The 27,836-nt window shown below is 36.3% G+C and overlaps 1 protein-coding gene and 1 non-coding gene across 2 annotated transcripts; one reads left to right on the top strand and one right to left on the bottom strand.

Annotated features, from left to right (window-relative positions):
- Nucleotides 1–770: 770 nt before the first annotated feature.
- Nucleotides 771–27,836, top strand: SEPTIN14 (septin 14). Its single transcript, XM_049789238.1, has 8 exons — nt 771–879; nt 1,206–1,401; nt 7,806–7,992; nt 16,294–16,455; nt 18,742–18,838; nt 20,817–20,985; nt 22,571–22,703; nt 27,657–27,836. The coding sequence occupies exons 1-8, from the start codon at nt 789–791 to the stop codon at nt 27,834–27,836; spliced, it is 1,215 nt and encodes a 404-aa protein (XP_049645195.1). The 5' UTR covers nt 771–788.
- Nucleotides 24,517–24,623, bottom strand: LOC126031621 (U6 spliceosomal RNA). The gene has a single exon (XR_007503454.1). It is a non-coding gene; the product is annotated as a U6 spliceosomal RNA (small nuclear RNA).

The following is a 27,836-nucleotide window of genomic DNA, read 5'->3' as shown; positions in this document are numbered from 1 at the left end:
CCTGAGAACATTTCCTGATAGGTGGCTGCTGGGAGCCATTTTCCTTAGACTCCACAAAGCCAAACCACAGGTTCAAGCTGTGCTCCGGACTTTACCTCTTCGCCGACTACTTCAAAAGATTTAAAGGGGACACATACACCCCTTTGAAAATTTCTTTAGATGTATTCCTTTAATAGGCATAAACTTAATTGAATATCTTCTTATGTAGCAGCAATTTCCCCATTGTCGGGATCTATTTAGTATGGAATTCTAGTAGATAACTCTCTGTTGTTGGGCTTGTTACCTCGACCCCCATATATGCTAGTAATACTTTGTGGCATTGTTCCTCTTTGCACAGGCACATTAAAATTGGGGGAAAGTTTACATATGCAAACAAGTTCTTATATAATAGTAATTGGAACACACAAATTTTATACTGCAGTAGGGCCTTACACCCTGAACACTTGGCAGAGTGACTTTGCTTAGACATCAGTAGATTGGACATTGACAATAAGTGAAATATTTGGTATGTCTTTAATTTGCTATTTTAAATTTTGGTAAACAGTGTTAGCAAGTAACTTTAAGAAATAACATACTATTTATAGCAGTAATAGAAAAATTTCTATGTCTGGACAAGTACCATGATTACCTCATCTGACTTTTGTGAAAGGTAAGACAATCCAGCCATAGTTACTTTGGGTGGTACCAAACCATAATTTCTTTACATATTATAATTGTATTTCAAATAGTGTCATTTTATACCCTATTTTTCCCTTAAGCAAATAGAAGATAATATTCGATGCTTGACTATGTTTGGTCATTTTGGTTTTGAATGTCTGCCTCATCAATTGGTGAACAAGTCCATCCAACAAGGATTTTCCTTTAATGTTCTTTGTGTGGGTAAGTATCAACTTTTTAATCTGAAGCATGCTTTATTTATCCAAAATCTAAATTTAAATTCATGTTAAAAAGTATAAATTGGTGCTATAGAAATTCTTGCCTTCATGTTGTATTGATTTCCATTTACTGAGCCAAATTACTTAGACATTTTTCTTGACATAATTAATTCTATTTAAAATGTAATAATTTCTATATTTTGCTAATGACTAAGGGAGTAAAGAAAAATTTTAAAGCTATACAAATCTTTAAGTATATAGGATTCTAAATCTCTCTAGGCATTCAAAGTACTGCCACCTCTTTATTATCTTATGTCTTGTCTATTATAGGGGAAACTGGAATTGGAAAAACAACACTGATTGACACATTATTTAATATTAATTTGAAAGAAAAAAAATCATCACATTTTTATACAACTGTTGGACTTAATATACAGACATATCAACTTCAGGAAAGTAATGTTCAACTGAAATTGACAGTTGTCGAAACAGTGGGATATGGTGATCAAATGAATAAAGAAGGCAGGTTAGTGCTTTCTATTTTATTTCATTTTTGTTTGTTGGTCCACACCTGGTCGTGCTCAGGGGTTAGTCCAGGCAGGCTTGGGTGACCATTTAGGACGCTGGGGTTCAAATCCAGGTTGGCCATGTGCAAGGCAAATGCCCTACCCATTGTGCTATCACTCCAGCCTCAAGTGCTTTCTATTTTAAAGTCTATCTAAAAAAAAAATAGATTTCTCTTCGCCATGAATTAAATGCAATATTATTAAAGGTAATGAATATATTTTCTCCAAGATTTAAAATTATTTCATAATTAATGTTCTCTTATAAGAAATTGATAGCTTTGTATTTGTTATTAGATGTCTGTACAAGATGTTTGAGTATTTTCTTTCTTCTTTTTTGGGCCACACCCATTTGATGCTCAGGGGTTACTCCTGGCTAAGCGCTCAGAAATTGCCCCTGGCTTGGGGGGACTATATGGGACACCAGGGGATCGAACCGTGGTCCTTCCTTGGCTAGCCTTGCAAGGTAGACACCTTACCGCTAGCGCCATCTCTCTGGCCCCTGTTTGAGTATTTTCAAAGTAGTGTTTATTACTTTGGATTATTCCCTTCATTTTTTAATTTATAAATTTTGTAACTGAATCACTGTGAGATAGAGTTACACAGTTGTTCATAATTGAGTTGTGAACCGTAATTGAATTATGTACTCTAGTTTTATTCACTTATCTGTTCTTGGGCACTTGGGTTGCTTCTATTATGAATAGAGTTGCAATGAACATAGGCATGCAAATGCCCTTTCTGCATTGTGTTTTTGGGCCCTTAGGGTTTATTCCCAGCAGTGTTGCTGGATTATATGGGAGCTCAATTTCTAACTTCTTTTCATAAATAACTTTTAATTAAGTAATCATCACATACAGTTACAAACTCATTCTTGAGACCTTGTTTGGAGGTTCTAGCAGGGGAGCGCAGTTACTTGTATACCCTCGACCAAAGAACGGGTCCATCTCTATCATCCAGTGCACATTTCCCACACACTGTCCCTAGTTGCTTCCCACCTTTCCCACTACCTGTCTCTTTGGCAGACAATTCTTTGTTCATTCATTTATTCATTTCTTCTTTTTTTCTTCACTCTCTTTTTCATTCTTCCTTCTCTCTTTTCCTTCCTTCCTTCTTTTCCATCTTCCCTCCCTCCCTCCCTCCCTCCTTCCCTTCCTTCCTTCCTTCCTTCCTTCCTTCCTTCCTTCCTTCCTTCCTTCCTTCCTTCCTTCCTCCCTCCCTCCCTCCCTCCCTCCCTCCCTCCCTCCCTTCCTCCCTTCCTTCCTTCCTTCCTTCCTTCCTTCCTTCCTTCCTTCCTTCCTTCCTCCCTTCCTCTCTCCCTTCCTCTCTCCCTCCCTCCCTCCCTCCCTCCCTCCCTCCCTTCCTTCCTTCCTTCCTTCCTTCCTTCCTTCCTTCCTTCCTTCCTTCCTTCCTTCCTTCCTTCCTCTCTCCCTTCCTCTCTCCCTCCCTCCCTCCCTCCCTCCCTTCCTACCGTCCGTCCTTCCGTCCTTCCTTCCTTCCGTCCTTCCTTCCTTCCTTCCTTCCTTCCTTCCTTCCTTCCTTCCTTCCTTCCTTCCTTCCTCCCTTCCTCTCTCCCTCCCTCCCTCCCTCCCTCCCTTCCTTCCTTCCTTCCTTCCTTCCTTCCTTCCTTCCTTCCTTCCTTCCTTCCTTCCTTCCTTCCTTCCTTCCTTCCTTCCTTCCTTCCTTCCTTCCTTCCTTCCTCTCTCCCTTCCTTCCTTCCTCTCTCCCTCCCTTCCTTCCTCTTTCCCTTTCTCTCTCTCCCTCCCTCTCTCCCTCCCTCCCTCCCTCCCTCCCTCCCTCCCTCCCTTCCTTCCTTCCTTCCTTCCTTCCTTCCTTCCTTCCTTCCTTCCTTCCTTCCTTCCTTCCTTCCTTCCTTCCTTCCTTCCTTCCTCCCTCCCTCCCTCCCTCCCTCCCTCCCTTCCTTCCTTCCTTCCTTCCTTCCTTCCTTCCTTCCTTCCTTCCTTCCTTCCTTCCTTCCTTCCTTCCTTCCTTCCTTTTTTTTTTTTGGTCACACCTGGTTCTGTGCTCAGAAATAGCTCCTGGCAGGCTCCAGGGACTATATGGTATGCTGGGATTGGCCCTGTGCAAGGCAAATGCCCTACCACTGTGCTGTCTGTCTGGCTCCTTTTTTTCACTCAACTGTTTTTAGATACTTGGGTTGTTTCCAGATCCTGGATATTGTATATAGAGCTATATAACAAATACAAGAATGCAGAGGGATTTTCTGCATGGTATTTTAGGGTTCCTAAAGTTTATGTCTAGGGGTGGTATTGTTGAATCATATGGAAGCTCAATTTCTAGTTTCTTGAGAAATATCTAAATTGCTTTCCAAAAGGCGGTACTAGTTGACATCCCCACCAGCAGTGAATGAGAGTCTCTTTCTCCCTACATCCACACTAGCACTGGTTGTTCTTGTTATTTATGATATGTGCCAGTCTTTGTGGTGTGAGTCAATATCTCATTGTTTTGATTTGCATCTCCCTGATGATGATGTGGTGCATTTTTTTATGTGCCTTGTGGCCATCTGTATTTCTTCTTTGAGGAAATGTCTGTTCATTTCTTCTACCCATTTTTGGATGGAGTTAGATGTTTTCTCTTGGTAAGTTCTACCAGTAGCTTGTATATCTTAGATATTAACCTCTTATGAATGTTAGGTGAATAATTTCTCCCATTTTGTGGGTAGTCTTTCATAGTTACTGTTTCCTTTGAAGTGCAGAAGCTTCTCAGTTTAATGTAATCCTGTTTGTTCATCTTTCCTTATACATGCTTGGCCAGTGGTTTTTGTTCCTTAAAGGTGCCTTCAACTTCAATATCATGTAATGCTAATCTATGTTTTCCTCTATGTACCTTATGTTTTCAGGTCTGATATCAATGTTTTTAAGCCATCTTGATTTGATCTTTCTGCCTGGCATTAAAAAAAAGTTTGAGTTCACTTTATTGCACATAGTTAACCAGTTTTTCCAGAATCATTTGTTGAAGAAGCTTTTCTTGCTCCACTTTGTATTTCTTGCCACCCCTCTTTTTTTCTTTTTTAATTTATTTAAAGAAAATGCATTACATAGTTGACAAAACTGATAATAATACATTTGTTTTAGGAAGACTGAAAGCAATATAATTTAAAAAATAGAAAATTGAAAGAAAAACTAAAGAGGTGGAAGAGAAAGGAAAGAATATTTTTGAAAATTATTGAAGCACAATGAGTTCATTAAAGCACCAGAAGAAAATTTAGTAAGCTCTTCTATTTAAAAAAAATAAGAGTTAAAAAATACAGTAATAACGGTGTGAGAGTGGCAACTGTTGTTTGCATAGGCCCTGCAAAATATGGAAAAAATGGAAAATAAAAGTCTTGGCCTAAATACAAGAAGACTTTATCCCTGAAGTTTTCTGGCATAAGACTGGCTTTGGGTTCCAGGCATACTAGGTTGTCAAATCCCCAAGTCATTCTCTGTGGTCCTGGTGAAATTTTTTCGCACATTAGCTGTTGTTGTTGTCAAGTTTCTGTAGTTAAAGATTCTGGTTTCTGTGCATTTCCTTCATTGAAGTCAGAATGATGTGGAGCATCCTCTAGTTTCACCTCACCATTAGATGTGGAGTGTCCTGTCTTGCAAGCAGGTTGTTGGCTGTTGCTGAGTCACCTGGGTGTTAAGGGAACATTCCTTAGAGTAAGTCAATGCTAGGGTAGAGGTAGGGTCTTCCTTGGTAGAGGTTTGCTTCCTGGTGATGTTGTAGACAATTGTGGTTGTTTCCGTAGATGGTCAATGATTCAGGGGTGTATGGGCAATGTCCATTTTTTTGAATCCTGAGCCAAGTCATTATACCAGTGTTCAGGGTATAAAACCTAACTGCATTACAAAATTTGTGTTCCTTTCTCTATAAGATAAGAACTTGTTTGTATATGTCATATTTTCTCAGTTTAATGTACCTATGCAGACGAGGAACAATGCCACAAGGTATTTATTATTGGTGCCTCTGTGGGCTGAGGGAACAAGCCCAACAATCCCCTTAACTTGGTTCTAACATGAATTCTAAAGCGAAAAAGTCTTCTACCAGAATACCTTATTGAACAGATCACAAAGGAAAAAAATCAACAGTGTCTTGCCCCCAGTTTCAAAGTTAATTAATTATAGACCTCTGGGCTTGTCTCAGAATATTCAAGTCTTTTCCATTGATTTGAAGGTCTGTATTTATTGAAGTAATATGTTGTTTTAATTACTACTGGTTCACAGCATATTTAAAGTTGAGGAAAGGGATTCCTTCTATTTTCTTTTTCCAAGGATTAAGTTAGGTATCCATGGATGCTTAATGTTGCATATGAATTTCAGGAATGTTTGATTTATTTTTTGTAAAAATGTTATGGGTATACAAAAATGACATAGGATGTACAATGTATTGGGAATTCTTGCCATTTTAATGATGTGAACCCTACAATCCAGGAGCAATGTATATACTTCTACTTATTCCATCCTCTTTTATTTCTTGAAGCAGTGTCTTAAAGTTTCTTTGTATAGATCTTTTATCCCTTAAGTTAAATTGACATCAAGGTATACTTTTCTGAGGCACAATTGTGGAAAGGATTTTAAAAATACTTTTTTTTCCTCTAAATTATTTGTGTATAGAAAAGCCATGGATTTTATGCATTGATTTTTTTTGCCTGCACTTTACTATAAAGTCTATTGTTTCTAAAACCAGTTTTTGTATGTAGTTAGGATTTTCTAATCCTAATTTATAATTTCCAGTATTATGTCATCTGCCAACAGATGTGAGCAAGGCCACAGTTGCTTGGCATGATTTTATGTTTGTGAATTTTTCTAAGTTAGACTTATGTCCTACAGTGTGATCTGTCCTAGAGAATGTTCTGTGTGCACTAGAGAAGAATGTGTATTCAGCTTTTTGGGCGTGGAAGGCACTATAAATCCATTATTCTCAATATTATAGTTTCTCATTTAGGAATTTTATATTATTACTGATAATTCTGCCTGGTGGATCTATCTAGTAATAAGAGTGACATGTTGAAATCTCTCACAACTACCATGTTTCCTACCATGGCTTTGTCTAGGTTTGTGAGCAAAAGTCTTACATATGTTGCTGGACCATCATTTGGTGAGCATGTGTTGATCAGATTTAGTACTTCTTGGTTTATATTTCTTCTAGATCAATAGAGTCCATTCTTGTCTATACTTTCTATTTTTTATTAATATCTTTATTTAAACACCTTGATTACAAATATGATTGTAGTTGGGTTTTGGTCATGTAAAGAACACTTCCCCTTCACCAGTGCAACACTCCCATCACCAATGTTCCAAATCTACTTTCTTAAGGTAGAATGAAATTTATTCTTGTTATAAGTATGGTTGTCCCAGCTTCTCCCATAAGTGGCTTGTATAATTTTTTTTGTTCTTGCTTGTATAATTTTTCTATTTTTTTACTATAAGCCTCTGTCTATTTGAACTTTTAGTTGTGTTTTCTGTAAGCAGTAAATGGTTGGATTTTGTTTTCTGATCCTACCCTCTACTATGTGCCTTTTGGTGTGGGAGTTTATTATATTGACATTCAAAAAGTTATTGATAGAAAAGGCTACCTTGTCATTACAGTTGTGTAGGTTTGTTGCTTTTACAATTGGTTATTTAGTTTATATAAGTGACCTTTCTGTAGTTGACTATATGCAAGGCACTATATTATTTCTCTTTGAATAATCAAATTCAAATTTGACTATTTTTTCCAATGGATTGCTGAAATTTTTCCTTTGTTGGAATTATACACATTTATTATTTGTGGTTGGTTTCCCAAGTTAGTATTCTCCATGTTTCACCAACTGTCCAAATGAGAAGATGGGGTAGTTAGTTTTGCTAAATTCTGCTGGTGTCATAGTTTAGTTGGAGATTTGTTTGTCATTTATTACATGCAAACATTTAAGAAAGACTCAACCTGACCCCTGGTATATGAAACTAGGCTCTATGACCCATAGAAATACTTTTGTTTATGACATGATTAAGGTATTTGTCTTTTAAGAGAAGACAAAAAGGAGAAATACATTTGCTGCCATGTCTTAATAGTGACCTCACTTGTATGTTTTATATATATGACACTTTTTAAGTTGGATCTGGAAGTTTGGGGTGGGGAGTAACAGACTCAGTGGTGATTGGAGCCATATTTTAAGGCTCAGGATTCCAGAGATGGAACTCATTGTCCTATACATGTCCTATACATGTAGGGAACATGCCTAGCACAGGGCAATTTGTTAGTTTCTTTTATTGCTTTATGTTTTATAATTGTGTCAGATCACTATGACATACTAATTAATATCTAATTAGCTATCATAGATTAACATTGTGAACTTCAGCATTATTAATTTACAATATTTTTTTTTCAGCTACCAACCAATAGTTGACTACATTGATGCTCAATTTGAAGACTATCTTCAAGAAGAATTGAAAATTAGGCGTTCCTTCATAGAAAGCCATGATTCTCGTATTCATGTGTGCCTTTACTTCATTTCTCCTACAGGACATACTCTGAAATCCATTGATCTAGTAACCATGAAGAACATTGACAGCAAGGTATTTTTGCTAAATTAATCAATATCAAATATTTGGATTTACCAGAAATTCAAATCCAAATATTTTTTCAAAGTTATTTTGAGATTGTTTTCTTAAGGCAATTGCATATTGTCTTCAAAAAAATGTAGTTACTTTTTATGTGGGATATGTTGTATACTTCCCCTCATTAATTTTTAAGACATTTGTATTAGTGTCATATATGTGTCACTAATCTCAAGGTTTATATGTGTCACTGCATCTCAAGGTTGAAACAGCACAAATTTTTTTTACAGACTTCTGGAGCTCTTAAGAAAAGTCGCTAACAAAATTATGTCTTAAACTTTATATTAGGTAGCAAATAGATATCTTCTCACTATATTCTCACATGCTCTTTTATTTAAGCACAACATTTGTATTTCTGTATAAACTTTTTTCCTTCTAAAATCATTGTAGTACAGATAACATTATTGCAACACTGTTAACATCTATGGTTTTGGTGAACAAAGTTACTGTACTTTCACCATCAAACTAGTAAGTGATATACATTTTTTATTTCATAATTACAGATTGAAAGAATTAACAATTTTTTTTTGTTTTTGGACCACTCCCGGTAGTCCTCAGGGCCCTCCTGGCTCTGTGCTCAGAAATTGCTCCTAGTGCTTTATCTTTGCTCAGAAATCGCTCCTGGCAGGCTCAGGGAACCATATGGAGGCTGGGGATCGAACCTGGGTCCGTCTAGGGTTAGCAGCATGCATGGCTGCTGCTGCTATCACTCTACCCTCCAGGATCAACGATTTTTAAGTCTGAGAACTGTATTTATTAAATTAAATACCTATTATAATTCTAACAACACTGTTCAAGGAGATAGAACAAGCTACTAAAATTCTTCAAAAAAACTCTTTAGTTTCCCAGTTAGTTATGAAGTTGTTTATGATTGATTTTTAACAATGATAATTAGGAGTGATCACTCTGGAAAGAACTGGGTGCTGAAAGAAAATAAATAGATAAGCATTATACCCCTTCAGTTGCAATTAAAATTAAAATTGCAATTAAAGTTCTATGGAATCATAAAGCTCCCCAAGTAGCCAAAAATCCTGAGGAAAAGGATGGAAGGCATTACTATAGTAATAAAAAACTGAGTTAAATTAGAGAGTGAAGATACAGAATAACCTTTATCCTAATAGAATTCAAGTAAACATAGTAAGGGATAAATAAATGTTTAAAGACAACAGAAGTAGAGAACTAGTCTATAGTACTGAGCTTATTCTGGTAATGGTGGGGTTTAGGCTGATGAGATTTGAGAAGGGAACTCTGGTGAATTATGTGGTGTTGGAAACATTTTCATTAACAGCATTACAAATTGCAATGCCTAAAAATTGTGTGGTAACAGAGTAAAGAGAACTTCTCATCCCAATGAGACAGAATTGAGATCCCAGAACTAGTGAGGGAGGCCTGGGTTCAAAGAAGAAAGAGAAAGACATAGATATAAAGCAGGCAGCATCTCTCTAATGCTTTATCTTTGCCCTCCCCCACGACCAGCAGAAACTGCTCTGATCACTATCCTAGAACCCCCCCCCTGCAACAGTCCAAGTTTTCCCTTTTATAAACGGCATGACAAAAGGACATGTCCAGGTCCAGCAGTCATTATGGTGGTGGTATCCAAGGGGCAAGTCCAAGGTCAACTGCTATACATACACATCAACATAATATATCATATCAATGAAATAAAAATCACATGATCACATCAATATGTGCATAGAAAGCATTTGACAAGACCCTGCACTCATTTATGATAAAATTCTTTTTTATTTTGTTTGTTTTTTGGGTCACACCTGGCAGCGCTTGGGTTAATCCTGGCTCTATGCTCAGAAATTACTCCTGGCAGGCTTGGGGAACCATATGGGATGCTGGGATTCGAACCAATGACCTTCTGCATGAAAGGCAAATGCCTTATCTCCATGCTATCTCTCCGGCCGCATGATAAAAATTCTTAACAAAATGGGAATTGAGGAACTTTCTTCAATAGAGTCAAGCTCATTCATTGCATGTTCACAGCAAACATATAGTCAATTGGGAAAAATGAAAGGTCATCCTCTAAGATCTGGCACAAGACAATGCTGTCCACTCTTGTCACTTCTATTCAATATAGTACTTACTATTCAATATACTACTATTCAATTCCATTCAATATAGTTCAATTCAAAAGATAGCTCTATATATTGAATATATAGTTCAATTCAATTCTATTCAATATAGTTCAATTCAATATAGTTCTATTCTATATGGAAGTACTTACCATAGCAACTAGGAAAGAAAAAAATAGCAAGGGCATCCAGATAGGAAATGAAGTCAAGCTCTCATTAGTTGAAGAAATGATACTAAATTTAATAAATTCTAAAAACTATACAAAATGCATTTATAACAGATTTTTTATAGTAAAGTAGCAGGCCACAAAATTAATATGCAAAATCCATGGTTTTCTTATATACAAATAACAGGTGAGAAAAAGTATTAAATCCCATTCACAATTATGCCCCAGAAAGTCAATGACCTCATAATCAACTTAAATAAAGAGGTAAAATACTTATACAAAGAAAACTATAAACATGGCTTCAAGAAATAATAAGACATGAGGAAATGGAAATACATACTCTGTAATGAATTGGGAGAATTAATACAATGAAAATGGTAATATTCCCTAAAGCAATCCATATTTAATTTAATTTAATTCAATTTAATGCAATCCATATAAGTCACCCATGACATTTAAAAATTAGATCAAATATTCTTGAAATTTATATGGAACAATAATCCTCCATTAATAGATAGATAATTTTTTTTGCTTTTTGAACCATACCCTATGACACTCAGGGGTTACTCCTGGCTATGCACTCAGAAATTGCTCCTGGTTAGGGGGACCATATGGGATGCTGGGGGATCTAAGTTCGTCCTAGATTTGCCATGTGCAAGGCAAATGCCCTACCACTGTGCTATCGTTTTGGCCTCTCGATAGGGCAATTTTTGGAAAAAATGATGGGAGGCAACACTTTTCCTAACTTCAAACTGTACCGCAAAGCATAAGTAAATAAAAAAAAAATGAAGGTACTGGAATTAAAAACAGACCCTCAGATCAATAGAATAGACTTGAATATCCTGAGATTGACATTTAGGTATATGATCAATTAATCTTTGATAAAAGACCAAGAAAATAGAAGTGGAGCATAGAAAACCTTCTTCAAGTGGTGTTGAGAAAACTGGTAAGCTACATTAAAACAATGAATGCACACACAAATAAAACAATGAACAAAGATTCTTACTATGCACAATAGTCAAATAAAAATAGATTACAGACTTTTATATCAAATCTAAAACCACAAAGAACTACCTCTAGAAAAATAAAGGTAAAATTCTCTATGCCATTGGAACTAAACAGATTTTCAAGGATAAAATACCACTGACCAAGTAAGTGGAGGCAAAGATAAACAAATGAGACTACATTAAACTAAAAAACCTCTGCACCTCAACAGAATGGGTGTCCAGGATACTAAGACTGTCCTTAGATTGTGAAAATTGTTCACTCAATACAAATTTGATAAGAAGTAAATATCTAAGATTTTTTTTAAATATCTAAGATCTTTACTGGTAGAGTTTAACAAGAACAAAAAAAACCTAACCCCATCAAAAAAATGGGGAGAACAGAGACAAGAGAGTCAAGGGTAGAAAGCTCATTATAAAGAGTGGTGAGTATAGCTAGAGTGAAGAAGGGTCTACTAGGACAATCACTCTGGACAAAAACTTGGTGCTGAAATGAGAGAAACTAACAGGCAAAGCACCCCTCCATTAACAATAATGCAAACCACAGTGTCAAAAAGAAAAAATGGGAGAGAGAGAGTGTGAGAGAGAGAAGCAATTTGCCTGACCTAGGGCAAGGCAGGGGTGGGGATAGGAGGTGGGAGGAAAAAGGGAGACATTGGTGATTGCCAGAGAAGAATAAATACAGTATGATATCACTTATATGTAGTGTTTAGAATAATTGCATGAAGAAAGGCAGTAATTTAAATAGGGAATATTCTAGGCCCCAGAGCACAGTGAGTAGAAATTAAATTGTGAAGAAGAGAAAGATAAAAATGAATTAACAGGGGACAGTGACCAAAGAGTCCCAGGTGGTGTTAAGAAAGGACAGAATTAAATATCCAAGCCAGAGTCAGCAACAATCAAATAATGAGACCCAAATTTTAACACTAAAATTAAAAATGGACCTGTGGTGATGGCAGGTTGGCATGTAGGGTGGTGGCTTTGGATACACTCTGGGGACATTGATGGAGGGAGGTTGATGGTGGTGGTGGGATTGTTTCTGAAACATTGTATGTCTATAACCTAACTATATAACTAGTCAATCACAATTGTTTAAATAAAATTAAAAAAATCTAACCCTATCAAAAAATGGGGAGCCAATAGTGTTCGAGACAACTCCCACTTAAACCATTGTGTTCCCTCATAGTCATACTAAATACCACATATCAGTGATATCATCTGTAGTTTCTTCTTCTTGCTTGTTTTATTTATTTATTTATTTATTTATTTATTTTATTTAACCTTCCAGTTACATTCATGTTATGTGGTTTTGTTTGAGGGAAAGAAAGGCAATAGAATGGGGTAAAGATTAAGCAAAAAAAATTAAAAAATTAAATTAATTAATAAAAATATGTTGAAAATGGGCGGAGTCCTTCTAGTGGCTATCAGCCTGTTTGAGAGAGGACATGAAAAAGGTAATTGAAACACCATAACAATACAAAAATAAATGTCAAATTAAATATCCAGTGAGCCCTAGAGCAATAAAGAGAAGCACCACACAATAGTCTCAGTTCTGAATTCAAATCATGCCAGAGTGCAAAAAGAAAGAGAAAGATAAGATAAAATAATATAAAATAAAAAAGGAGACATCAACTTCAATATCTATACCAAAATAAAGATATCAAAAAATCAATCAATCAATAAAAATATATGTGGAAAAATGATTATTTTGTGTTTTTTTTCTTTTTCCCCCTGCATAGGCACAGTAATTATTGGGGATTTTGTAGAGGGAATTCCCTTGGCCTAGGAGATACAGGGCTTCTCCATCCCTGAAATATACTGTCATGGGATTAACTATAGACTCTTTGCATGATCATTTACTCTCCCCTCGGTGTTTTTGTGGTGTATGGAAGACTTTTGCTTCGTCATGGATGGTAAAATCAGTCCTCTGTATCTAGAGATCTTGGTGACTGTGCAGCTCAAGGAATGGAGCTTATGATGAAGGCTTTCTTTGTGGTTCTAGCAGTTCTGCTTTTTCAGTGTCGTTTTAATTCATCTTTTGTAGTTGGTGTTCTTGGTCATTATGTTGCTCCTAGGATGGAGCCTGGGACAGAGTCTTTTGTTATGTTTCTGGAAGATCTCTGGAATTGGAGATTTTGTTTGTTGAACAGATTGTAGACCAAAAGCTAGGTTAGAGCTTTTTGTTGTTGTTGTTGTTGGTCCCGGGATGCGTACTGTCTAGTCCTGGTTGTAACAACCAGTCATCTGTATATAGCAATCTTCTGATTTTGTCTTATCGTTGGCTGGTGAGGAAGGATAAGTTGCTCTTAGATCTAGTTGTTCCCATTTCCTCGTTGTCGGGTTATCAATTTAGAACTGGCGTATGTTGGCGTCAGAGCAGTATTATGAATGCCCTGGAGGGGACTTGGTTCCTGGAGCTATTGTGGAGAACTCTGTCGTTTCTATGTCTGAAATCCATGAGTCAAGGCTGGATGGTCGGTGCCTATTTCCCTGGAGTCTAGGTTGGTTCCCCATGACGTAGATTCAGTGTGGGAGATGTCCCTGTGTTGTAAAAAAGTGTAAGTTCTTATCCCTAGTAGATAAGAGCTTGTTTTTACAGGTAAAATTTCCCCTATTTTTAATATGCCTTTGCAGGAAGAAGTGGTACTACATTATATTGCTGGTAGATTTGGGGGTGAAGAGAGAAGAAAACAGACCCATGACAAAAACTAAAAATATATATGCTCAGACATATATAAAGAAAAAAGAGTTTCTTAAAAGAAAAAAAAAAGGATTAAATAAAAGACATAATTAAAGGAATAAAGGGGCCGGGAGGGATAGGATGGAGGCAAGGCGTCTGTCCTTCCTGCAGAAGGACGGTGGCTCACATCCCGGCATCCCACATGATCCCCCATGCCCACCAGGGGCAACTTCTGAGCACAGAGCCAGGAGCACCCTCCGAGCACCGCCAGCTGTGACCCAAAAGAAGCACAAAACAAATCAAATAAAAAAACAAAAAAGGTGTTTTTTTTGTAAGCTCAACAGATATGTATGCAAAAATCATTGAATCAAAGCAGAGATTTGTGAAAATTAAGATGGATAATGGCAAAAGTGGTGCAGAAAAATTAAAGGTAGATAAAGAAAAATTTTCTGTAATTTAGATAAAATTATTCTATAATGTAGATGAAAGTTCTCTGACTTCTGATCCAATTTAATACGTTAAACTTATAATTAAGTAGATAATTTTCTACATTTTCTTAACTCTAGATGTGTAATAACATTTTAGATGAGCGGGCCAGAGAGATAGCACAGCGGTAGGGCATTTGCCTTGCACGCAGCCAATCCAGGACAGGCGGTGGTTCGAATCCCAGCATCCCATATGGTCCCCGAGCCTGCCAGGAGTGATTTCTGAGCACAGAGCCAGGAGTAACCCTTGAGTGCTGCCCGGAGTGACCACCCTCCCTAAAAACAAATACCACCCCCCTCAAAAAAAAACCCCACCATTTTAGATGAGAAAGAAATTTGAGAATGTCAAATCTGAATTATGATAAATTAATTTACCTTCCAAGTCCCAATGATTTTGTAAGAAAGATATGATTGTGTTTATTTAATTATGAATTATACTGTCAGAAATTATAAAACCTTGATGTAAAAACATTAGCCTCCCTCCACCGTGGTATCTCTGCCCCATCTACACAGAGATCCTGACATAGCACTGTTGGGGCAGGTAGAGGCTGCTGAGCCAGCATGGGCGGAGGCTGGGGCGACGACTCAGGTGGGGACTTTCCTGGCTCAGCATTATTGTTAATCGACCCTATAAGACGAAATTTCTTTTCTTCAACGATAAGTGCTGTCAATATTCTGTGAAGGAGAGTCACAGTGGATTCCATAGATGAGGAGAAAATTGAAGCAACAGGGTATTTCTTCCATGCAGGACTCCGGACCAGATATAGTGGCCTCTATTCAGAGAAAGAAAAAGCCTGCTTCATAGAAAAAGCATCGGTTTGAGACTCATAACAAACACTTGAGGGAGTGCTGAAGGACAAGATAGTCATGGTTCCCAGCAAATAGTAGACAGTATGCCCTGAGCAGAGTTAACAAAGCGAGTCCAGGCTTTGTTGTGATTGTTGTGACCTGGAAACTGACTGTCTTCCTCTTCTACTTCCTAGGACTGAGGAGAGCAGCAGTGCAGTTTACAAAACAAATTACCAAACTCAGATATATATGAATGGAGTGGCTCACAAGAACTGTGATCCTGCCTTTAATCTTCTTAATGACTTGAGGAGATGGGGGAGGTGCTTACCACACCGTGCAGATGTCTTTGCTATTTTTCTCAACTCAGTGGTCCCTAGTTGGTTCCATTCTGACCCTTATTACTTTAGAACATGTTTGCAGATAGTCTTGCACCAATATCTGTTTATTTCTTCAGAACATATTTAAAATAAAATCATTGTAGAAGGAGCCCTTAGATGTGAGTCATTTATTTTTGGTTTTTCCTTGGCAATGATTCCAGATATCTGGACTTACCTCCCACAGACCCGTAAGGGATGTGGTGGAAGTCTGCCGGGGAACTGCACATGTAACTTAGCATAGTATTTGACAGATGCGATAGAAGATGCCTCTTGTTAGCCAATAAAGCAGTACTACAGGTCACTTCTAATGTTTTTTACAAGGTATACTGGTGTTTAGTCTCTTGTATTTTGCAAATCTTGCTTTTATAACTTTTCCAAAGTTTCTTGTCAACCTGAGCACCTTGTCAACCTTTATAGTCCGACCCTATGATTATTCCACTGGAGATTTCTCAGTTCTACCTATTAATAGCAAGCTGTTTGAAACAATGATCAAATATGTGTGGTTTTATTGGTGTGCCTCTGAGCCTTGAATGACAAAACGCTAAGGTCCTTATCTGTGTTAGCTGCATTCTTTGGGTACAGGTGGATATCGTGAACTATAAAAACAATGACCAATTAAGACACTCCAGGATTAACAAGAAATCCTCAATGGTGAGATTTTGTTTTCTTCTTTTAGGTGAACATTATACCACTTATTGCCAAAGCAGATACCATTTCTAAAAGTGATTTACAAAAATTTAAATGTAGGATAATGAGTGAATTACTTAATAATGACATCCAGATATACCAGTTCCCTATAGATGATGAGACTACTGCACAAGTGAATGCCTCTATGAATGTAAGTCTTCACTGACTATCGATTATATTTCACACATGTGAATAAAATGTAATTTGTAAGTAAACATATTTATGTTTTCACTTGAGTCTTTCAGAAATATTGGATAACTTACCAAAGTCTAGTTGGGGTATGTTGTATTTTGAAATGTGTTCACTGAAAAATCCATTATTTTTAACTTTATATAATTATTATATAATTTATATAATTCTTTTTAACTTTATATAATTTTGAAAATTATTTTGAAGATGTACTACTATTTACCCATCAAATTTGTTTATTCACTTGTAAATGGAATTTTAGTTGAATTTCATCATCTAACATTTTTCATGTATTCTTAATTTTTTTTTCTCATTGTGTCACTTGTTTCCTATCTTCAGTTCTAGACATCTTGTTCCCTTAGATGTTTTTATTTCCTAATGTAGTCCTGTATTTCTATGAACTTCCCTTACATACTGCTTTTGCAATGTTTTTCCAAGTGTTCTGATAGATCACATCTTCATTCTTACTTATTACAATGAATATTTTATTTTCTTCTTCATTTCCTTTTGATCTCGTGATTATTCAGAAGCATGCTTTCAGTCTTCAAGTTTTTTTAAGTTGTGATAGTAAAGGTGGGGGCTACAGTAATAGTAGAGTAGGTAGGGTGTTTAACTTTTATTGGGGGGGGGCAGCACTCAGGAGTTACTCTTGGCTGTCTGCTCAGAAATTGGCCCTGGCAGGCTCGGGGGACCATACGGGATGCTGGGATTCGAACCACCGTCCTTCTGCTTGCAAGGCAAATGCTCTACCTTCATGCTATGTCTCCGGCCCCGGGTGGCTAATTTTCATGCTCAGAGCTATGTTCAATCTCTAGCACCCTCAAAAGTCCCTCAAGCCTTGTCAGGAGTGACCCCTGAGTGATCCAAATGTCCTAAGTATCCTTATAGGAATTGCACATTTCTTCAGGAAGTATTGCCATTTTCAGGGCTTTAGTCCTCACAATATAAGAGCAGGGGATATTTTACCATTTTGTGTATTCTCTTTTATTTCTTGAAGTTATTTGTAGTTTTCTTTGTATAGGCTTTCAACTCTTTAGTTAAGTTGATTTCAAAGTACTTGATTTTCTGAGGTGCAGCTGGGATGGGATTAAATTTTAATTTTTCTTCTCTTTCACAGAGTTTAGGGAGAATAGGAAAAAAAAAGTGGAAGAAGATGAAAAATCTATGTATTTTGGGAATAGAGGTTGGGACTTTGGCTGTACTATTGATGTAGGAGAACTTTGTAAAGTGCTTAATAAAGTTGCAGATGGGATTGTGGGTAATGGAGAGAAGTTGATATTGGTGGTGGGATTTGAGTTGAAAAATTCTATACCTAAAACTAAATTATCAATACCTTTGTAAATAACAGTTCCTTGATTATTTAAAAGATTAAAGAAAAAGACAATATATTCTATCCCAAAAAATAAGAAATTTTAAATTTTGCTTCTACCCCTCTACCCCTAAAATTTTAAAAAGACATTTGAATTTAATGCTAATTGCAGTAAATTCACAATAGCCAAAAATCTGGAAGCAACTTAAATGTCCAATAACAGATGAATGAATAAAGACACTAAGCGCATATATACAATGAACTATTACTTAGTCATAAGAAAAGATGAAATCATGAAATTTGCTGCTATGTAGTTGGATCTAGAAAGTATTCTGCTGAAAATAATATGTAGAGGGACAGATACAGAATGAGTTATCTCATATGTCATATATAAAGAAACATAGCAAAGCAAAAAACAAATAACTATAACCATTTCTATTGTCACTAAACTATTAAAGGAGAAAAAAACTTCAAAAGTTTTTGGAGTTAAGTATGATAAAGTATAGGTGTATACCATGTAAATGGTGCTCTTTATGTCCAATTCCTCCCATGCTGTTGTCAGTTATAAAAACTATATTTGTATAGTAGAGCTTGATGTGGGTTGGTGCCAAAAACATGAAGTATTGTATACAGGCTGGAGCCAAAGGCCTTTTAGTTAGTCAGGACTGTAAGTGCAAAGAAATCTGCATACTGTTGGTGTCATAACCTCAGTGACCCCACTGGTATGGAACTCACTGGGGTTAAGGGTGCAGGCATGCTGGGGTTGTACAGAACCAAGTGATATGATGATTAGAGTCAAGGCATATTTCATGGAAGACTGTATATATTGAGGACACTGGAATAGTGTTCGATGATATTTGTATTATGACATTCTTGTCTGAGAACTGAATAATGAGCCATATTGCTAGAAGGAAACATAATACTGTTCTTACTTTCTAGGGGTACTTACCTTTTGCTGTAGTAGGGAGTATGGATGAAGTGAAAGTTGGAAAAAGAATAGTCAGAGGCCGTCAGTACCCTTGGGGAGTTTTACAAGGTAAATATGATGAAAGTTGGAAGTGTTGCTTTACAGAGGTTTTAATGTATATATCAACAATATTTAGGTTAGCAGTTACTAATTTAGAAAACTTTCTCTATAATAAATAGTAAAAATCACATATTCTATTGTATTTAATGTACATACTCTGCCCATGGCTGTTTTTCATTGTTTGGATGGTACTTTTGGAAGAAAGTCCATAGACCTTCTCATTTTTCCATTATACTGCATATATATACATATATATATATATATGCTTATGAACAAATTATCACGTTAAAATGCTAGTAAATTATTTGAAGCAAGTACTTTAAACAAAGAGAAAGTATAAACACTAGATTTTAAAAAATCTCACACGAATATTCACAAATTATATTTAATATGTTTGTAGAAAAATGGATGCCAAAAATTTTAAAAGTAAGTATGGTATGTATAAAATGTATATGGATACTAATATTAGGTTCCTTAATTTCTACATGAAGCTGGTTCATATACTTGTGAAATGAATTATTAGGTATTTGAATTATCCGTGTAACAGTTTTTAAAATTGTAAATTTTTGTAGCTTTCTCTTTTTTTTTGGAGGGTCAGATAGCAGTGTTTAAGGGCTATTTGATGCTGTATTTGGGAATCATTCTCAATGGTACTTGGGAGCCAGGTGGTACTGAAGATGGAAATAGGGCCAACAATATGTAAGGCAGGTTCCTGGAACCTTCCACTATTTCTCTAGACCCAATTATTATTATTATTATTTTTTTTTGGTTTTTGGGTCACACCCAGCATTGCTCAGGGGTTACTCCTGGCTGTCTGCTCAGAAATAGCTCCTGGCAGGCACGGGGGACCATATGGGACACCGGGATTCGAACCAATCACCTTTGGTCCTGGATCGGCCGTTTGCAAGGCAAACGCCGCTGTGCTATCTCTCCGGGCCCTGGACCCAATTATTTTTTACTGAGGTAAGATAGTTTTGCAACAACTTCCATATCATCATTTTATACTTACAACATTATCCTATAATATATTCAAAGCTTTGTTTATTATTAGGCTACACGAGTGCTTAATGACTACTCCTGGCATGGTGCTTGGGGATCATTACAGCAATAGTTGGAGGGAACATGTGGAGCCAGGGATTGTACAGGCTTCTGAATGTAACATGTACCCTCTGTTGTCTTTTTTGTCTTGTCTTGTTTTGTTTTTGTTTTGTTTTGTTTTTGGGTCACACCCGGCAGCGCTCAAGGGTTACTCCTGTCTCTATACTCAGAAATCACTCCTGGCAGGCTCAGGGGGCTATATGGAATGCCGGGATTTGAACCACTGTCCTTCTGCATGCAAGGCAAATGCCTTACCTCCATGCTATCTCTCCAGCCTGCCCCTTTTAAGTTATCTCCCTAAGGCAAAATACTAGAAAACTTTTAATTCATAGAACATAATTTAAATGATATTTTGATGAATATTAAACTTAGCTACAATATAGATACTCCACAACGTATTTTTGCAATAATATACTATAGGCACAAGAGAGAATTATGTAAGTTATTAATTGATTTTAAATATGTATTATTTATTTTTAGGGTATGATGTATATATAAAAGTTTGATAAATTCAGGAAAAATGATTAAGACACATTTACAAATTCTACTTGAATGAAATTTACTTCATAGAAATTGCATTGCCTTATTTGTTGTAAATCTAAAATGTGCTGAGGGCAGTTTGTAAAATTCTAACATGATTATCTATATATCTAGTTATCTCATATTTTCTATTATTATTTAAAGCAATTTTTCTAGTATAACTATTTAAAATTGGTATTTACATATAACTAATTTTCATGGTGAAAATAATTATAGTTATTTATCTGAGTGATAATACCTTATCATAATAATAGTTGTATAAGTGTATTTTTCACACATGATTTCAACTTGACAATACTTATTGAGTTCTAGGTATTAATAAGTTCTCTGCTTTAACTTTTATACCCAGTGGAAAATGAAAATCACTGTGACTTTGTTAAGCTTCGAGATATGCTTCTTTGTACAAATATGGAAGACCTAAAAGACCAAACTCACATTAGACACTATGAACGTTATAGGAACCTCAAACTGCATAAAATGGGTTTTAGTGATGTGGGTCCAGACAACCAACCAGTTAGGTAAGTGTTGATCTTGCAAGTATATCCCATTTTTATTGCTGCTGTAATCATTATGGAAGCAAATGGGAGGCACCTGAATAATTTGGAAGTGAGAATAATTATACTTTAATATTTGTGGGAAATCTTAAATTTTGGATTCTAAAAATTGATTTTCAGACTTAGAAGGAGAAAGGCAGTAGTATAATGTAAGGCAGGAGTCTCAAACTCAATTTACCTGGGGGCCGCAGGAGGCAAAGTCCGGGGTGAGGCAGGGCCGCATAAGGGATTTCGCTTACTGAATATTCGCAATAAAAATTGTATTAGTAAGAGAAAAAAATCGCCGCATTAAACATTTGCATACCCCGAATGGAACTGCTCGGGTATGTTTAATGCGATTTTTTTTCTTACTAATGCGATTTTTATTGCAATTATTTGGTAAGCGAATAATCACAAATACTGCGATATTTGAAGGCCGGCCGCGGGCCACAAAATGTTGTACAGGGGGCCGCAAACAGCCTGCGGGCCGCGAGTTTGAGACCCCTGATGTAAGGCAATATAGTGCTCAGTATATGCAGAAATGTGTATCAAACACGATGCAGTTGTTCTGTGAAAAAAATGTTCTAATTTTTTTGTTTATTTGCATTTATATTGGGTGCTCCCCAAACAATGTACTGGGGAACCAGTGGTGATTCTCTATGTTATCTGACTAACCAAGGTAGACAGCATTTAAAGTTTACTAGGGCTACAACAGGCAATGTTTAGGGTGCCATGCAATGCCAGGGATCAAACTCTAGATCTTGTACTTGCAAGGCACTATTGCCTATGTTTAACTTTTTAATATTATGTATGAATAGATAAGTGATTAGAAAATATTAATAGATTAAAAACAGTTGGAAGTGATCTTGAGATCGATTATTGTGTTGGAGAAAATTAAAAGCTACAGTGCATGGTCAAGTGAACAATAGCTTAAAATCAGGGTGAGCTGGCACTGCCCAAGAAGGGTGGCACCTGATTTCATCTGACCACCTTCCAAACTGCTGCCACCTGAAACCACCCAGAAACATCTGTGGAAGGCATGTGGTCGAAGATGAGTTGGCACCATCCAAGATGGGTGGAGCAAGAGGAGCATGGCTGCTCTCCTTTACCCTGAAGCCACACATATCTTCTAGTCAATAAACCCTATTAAACATGCAGAAAACATTACACTACAGAGGCAACAATGGGGAAACAACATAAGCCAACATCATGTATAGAGAATGAAGATGGCAGCTCTGATGACCCCAAAAGTGCCAACCACCTATTTAGCCTCTCAAATAAGGAGTTTAGAGAAGGAATATGGAGGATGTTCATAGAACTCAAAGAAAGCATAGATCGAGCTGAATGTACCACAAATAAGAATCAAGAGAATAAGAAAATAGATTTCAGAAAAGTCCAAACTGAAATAACAAAACTGAAAAACTTGGTAGAAGAGTCAAACAATTTATCCATTTCTTCCATGTTCTCATATTTTGTGAAATAGAGTTTCTCTAAGTAGTCTCTGATTACCTTTTGAATCTCTGTAGTATCTGTAGTAATCTTTTTTTAATGTAATCACATTCCTTCTTAGTTTTCAAGAAATATATGAGGCCAAAAAGCAGAAGTTCTATGATCAATGTGTAAGGGAAGAAGATGAATTGAAACAAAAGTTCATGCAAAGAATAAAGGAGAAAGAAAGAACTTTAAAAGAGGGTGAAAAAGAGGTAAGTAATGCTGCTTTCATATACATTTTTTTTGGTTTTTGGGTCCTACCTGGCAATGCTCAGGGGTTACTCCTGCCTCTACACTCAGAAATAGCTCCTGGCTGGCTTGGGGGACCACATGGGATGCCGGAATTCTATCCACCATCCTTCTGCATACAAGGCAAATGCCCTACCTCCATGTTGTCTCTTCAGTCTTTTCATATACATATAAATTAAGGGGATATTGGGCCGTTTCTAGAGATGCCAGGCTTGGTGCTTTGGAAAGATACAGCGCTGCTTGGGTCTAGCAATGTTTATACAACCAGTGATAGGGGACCACTGAAGCTGCATCATATGGTGCATTTTTTTTTGTTGCAAAAAAGGTATGTATCCCTTTATATATAACTCAAAAGCTGAAGACTTACTAGGTCACTTAAACTATCTCTCCAGTACCTAATTTGGTTAATTATAGATGTCTCATTACATTGTAGATTTATTTTTAAATTTTTTGTTATACCTTTGATGAATACTTTTAAGTCTTTAAAAGTTATTACTTTTACATAGGTTTTAAATTTGATTTTAAAGACATAGAGCTTAATCCAAAAATACAAGTACATTTATGTTTTTCAAAGTAATATTTACATCAGTCAAGACCTGAAAACAACACACAAGCCTAACCACCGTTGAATAGAAAAAAATATGGTAAATCTATATTATGAATCTATATGAATCTATATGAAATATATGAAATATTACTAAGATAGAAGAAAAATAGAATCTTTTAAAAATAAATTACTTTATTTAAATTAAATTAAGACCATATATGTTTGGCATAATTGATTATAATACAGTTGTTTCCAGGTATGTAGGAGTGAAATTACTGAAAAAAAAAAAGGAAAGGAAAGAAAGAAAAAAAGAAGAAAAATAAAGAGCACAGTAGTAAATTTTTTGTGAAAATTATTGTATCTCATAATAAGGTCATTAAGTCATTGTCAAAAGGTTTAGTAAACTCTTGTTGCTTGTTGATCATTCTGTTACTTCTTTTGTTTCTGAGCTTTTTCTTGTGTCTTTGGATAGGCATTGCCATCTAAGTAGTTGTGTTCTATGGGGATGACAACAATTTTTAAAAATTGGAGTTGTCATGTCTTCACAAATGCAGCCAAGGGAGCAGGAATTCCAGACATCATTGCTGAAACTGCTGCTTTTGTTGGGCTTCCAGAGCTTCTGGAAATAGACGATAGGGGTGGGTGTCTGCACTCAATCCTAAAAGTCTTGGTGATTTCAGTCCAAACACCAGAATCCCTGGAGTTTTGGTCAGATAGGTGTATTTACACATACAGATACAGTCAATTAGTGGTGAAGCAAGGACATTAGCAAAGAAGTGATTGTGAGTGGCAGGTTCATCTGGCTTGGCTTCAGTAGGGTTTGTTTCTAGAATTTGGCTATTGTAAATAGTGCTGCGATGAATATAGGTGTGAGGAAGTGATTTTTGTATTTTGTTTTTGTGTTCCTAGGGTATATTCCTGGGAGTGGTATAGCTGGATCATATGGAGCTCAATTTCCAGTTTTTTGAGGAATCTCCATATGGTTTTCTACAAAGGTTGGACTAGATAGCATTCCCACCAGTAGTAAATGAGAGATCCTTTCTCTCACATCCCTGCCAGCACTGATTGTTCTTTGTGATGTGTGCCAGTCTCTGTGGTGTGAGATGGCACCTCATTGTTGTTTTGATTTGCATCTCTTTGATGATTAGTGATATAGAGCTTTTTTATGTGTCTTTTGGCCAGTTGTGTTTCTTCTTTAAGAAATTGTTAATTTATTATCCCCATTTTTTAAAAATATGGAATGCTTCACGAATTTGCATGTCATCCTTGTGCGGTGGCCATGCTAATCTTCTCTGTATTGTTCCAATTTTAGTATATGTGCTGCCAAAGTGAGCACTCATCTTTCTTCTTAAGACTGTCATTTCTATATGTGGGACAAGCATAGCTATAATTTTCACAGCTTTTTATACACTTCTTTTGAGGATAGAATGAGTCTCAAGATGAAATATTATTGTTTCTAATATAGATTAACTTGGAGAATGCCATAATAAAGAAAAATTAAACACTCAATGTTCTTACGCTTATGTAGAACATAAAGAAACAAAGTAAGGGATTAGACAATCCCTATGTAAATAACCCTGATATAGAGTTTGTCTTCTCTTAAATATCTATATTACCTTTGAAGTAACTTAAATATATTTTTGAATTTTAAATTTATTTGTATTATTCAGAAGAAATCAATTTACCTAATTTTAATTTAATTTTCATAAGTGGGAATTTTGTTGAAGGTGTGAGAGGTAGTTTCTGCAAAATGTGGGTTCCTTGAGAGCTTAGAATTATGTTGCAGACCATCTCCTGCTTAATTTGTAGGTGACATTGATGAAGTGTGAGTAAGGATGGTATTCCTGAAAGATATTGCTTCCACTTACTGTACCAATTATCTTGAGTCACCCAGAGAAGTGCCTGAGCTGGGTTAGGGCTGATAAAGCATCTTAGGAGCACCCACGTAACATGGATATTGAGATATTGTTCCACTGGTGCCACAAAGCATCTGTCAAGCTGCATGTGTGGCATAAAAACTGGTCTCCACCATCTCTACTACATGAATGCACAGGAAGAAAGGGATGCAGACAGGAGGAAGGAATTGCTTTGGCAGTAAAATAAGAGTCAGCCTATCTATCTAGTGAACATAACATATTACAGGCTGTAATATAAATAAGGTTAGTAAGTTTTCCTTTAGAAAAGTTATTGTATAGGTTTTTTTCTCAAACCTACGAGTTGGCCAAGGAATGAGCCTGGACACTTTAAAAACTTTTCCCCCAATTTCATCGAGGTGCCATGATCTACAATACTGTAAATGGTAGCTTCATGCTGGTTTTTCGGGCCACACCCGTTTGATGCTCAGGGGTTACTCCTGGCTAAGCGCTCAGAAATTGCTCCTGGCTTGGGGGGGACCATATGGGACACTGGGGTCCTTCCTTGGCTAGCGCTTGCAAGGCAGACACCTTACCTCGAGCGCCACCTCGCTGGCCTCTCATGCATACATTTTTCAAACATCACACCACAGGCCCATTTACCTTCATCAATATCCCAAGGAGCCCTTTAATTCTTACAATTCACCATCCTGCCAGCCCCTTTTTGTCCAAACCTGTCACCCTTCCAGGTAAACTCTGTTAAAAAAAAATCAAGTCTTTTCTGTTGCCTTTGGCCATTTCTTGCTTTTGCTTCCTTCCTAGTTTTATAGATACAGCAACTATGTTTCATAGTTAGAGAGATCATTTTGCTCCTCATGGGGATGGGAGGGAAATGGGGGACAGTGGTGGTGGAAAGGTGAAGGACAGTGAAGGATGGTGTACATTCTATGACTGAAACCCAACTATGAACATTTCTGTAACCATGTGCTTAAACAAACAAATTATTATTAACAAAGAAAAAGATGGAAGTTGTACTATATGGATATCAGGGATTGAATCCAGATTAGACACATGCAAGGCAAATGCCCTACCCACTGTATCCACTCCATCTATGTATTTTTTAATATATCACATCTGAATGTGATTAATCATTCTTTCTCCCTCTGATTCATTTGACTCAGCACAATATTCTCCATTCCTATCCATTATCAGCAAATTTTATAACTTCATTTTTTCTAATGGCTTTGCATAGCATTCCATTGTGTACCATAGTTTTTATCTATTCATCTTGGGCATTTGGTTTGCTTCCAGATTCTGTCTATTGTGAACAGTGCTGTAATGAACAAAGGAGAGATGATGACTTCTTTGTATTGTGTTTTTGGACCCCCAGGTTATATTCCCAGGGGTGGTATTGCTGAGTCAAATGATAGTTCAATTTCTATCTTTTTGAAAAATGTCCATTTCCCCCAAAAATACTGAATCAGTTACTTAATCCTAAAGTGAACTTCTTTTTCTTAGAGCTACTTTTCTGAGAGTATTAACTTTTCTCTAGATGTGCCTCAATTCTGCCTCTTATTTTAGGTTGCTTTAGGGCTGGTGACTTGTCAATTTATTCATATTTAATCTTGGAGGGAAGTGGATACTGATGGAGAGTATGGTGCTGGGATGTCTTATCTACAAAATCCTACCAATAACAATTTTGTAAATCATAGTGCATAAAATAAAATAAATGAATATTAGAGGTTTTTACAGGGATTTATACTGCAAGTTTAAATATTTGATTTTTATAAATAGTGATATCAAAGAAAGCACTCAGAGCACCACATCTTAGAGATAGGCTTTATTGCTTCTATCTTAGAGATAGACTTTATTGCTTCCTTAGGACCAGTAACTGGTGGGGATACTCACCACTATACTAATGAGGACATGTCCCAGTAATTGATTGAGAAAAGCAACATTTCAGATTTAGAGGTTGGAGGCTGGAAATATATGTGACACATGGTAAAAGCAAAAGGAAGCTTGTGTGCAACACAACCTTGAAAAAAAACTGAAGGGAAAAATATTCATGAACAGTTATTATATGAAGATCCACCTATGGGCATGATTCCTTTCTAATCCAACAACCTAAACTTGTTGAAAAGACTTTCCTTGCTTCAATTATTATCATTTATCAATGGGTTAAATAAGAGGCATCCTTTCCCTAACATCAAACTACCCTATAAAGCAGTCGTCATTAAAACAGCATGGTATTGGAATAAAGACAGACCCTCAGATCAATGGAATATACAAAGACAAATCATCAGGTATAGGATCAATTAACCTTTGAAAAGGGGGCAATAAGTAAATAAATAATTACAATTTTGTAGGTTTTTTGTTATTTTTAAGTATAGAAGAATCCCGTTCAATATTTCTTATCTGATATCCTATAAATTGACTAAATAACAATAATCAAGGGTATTCATAAGGATATGTCATATCATTGTATTTTGAGTCATAATGGCATCTTTGTTTCATAGCTAAAAGATAAATTTGAACATCTTAAAAGACTCCTACTAGAGAAGACAAGAAAACTTGAACAGGACAGAAGACAGTTGGAAGAAGAAATAATAGACTTTTATAAAAGGAAAGTTGCTTCTGAAACACTGCAAACTCAAGCGTACATCAATATGAAAAAGGAAAAAGAGCGTAAGAAATAG

The sequence above is a fragment of the Suncus etruscus genome, chromosome 15 (genome assembly GCF_024139225.1).
Source record: "Suncus etruscus isolate mSunEtr1 chromosome 15, mSunEtr1.pri.cur, whole genome shotgun sequence".
NCBI lineage: Eukaryota > Metazoa > Chordata > Mammalia > Eulipotyphla > Soricidae > Suncus > Suncus etruscus.
This window is presented reverse-complemented; position numbering and strand designations above follow the sequence as displayed.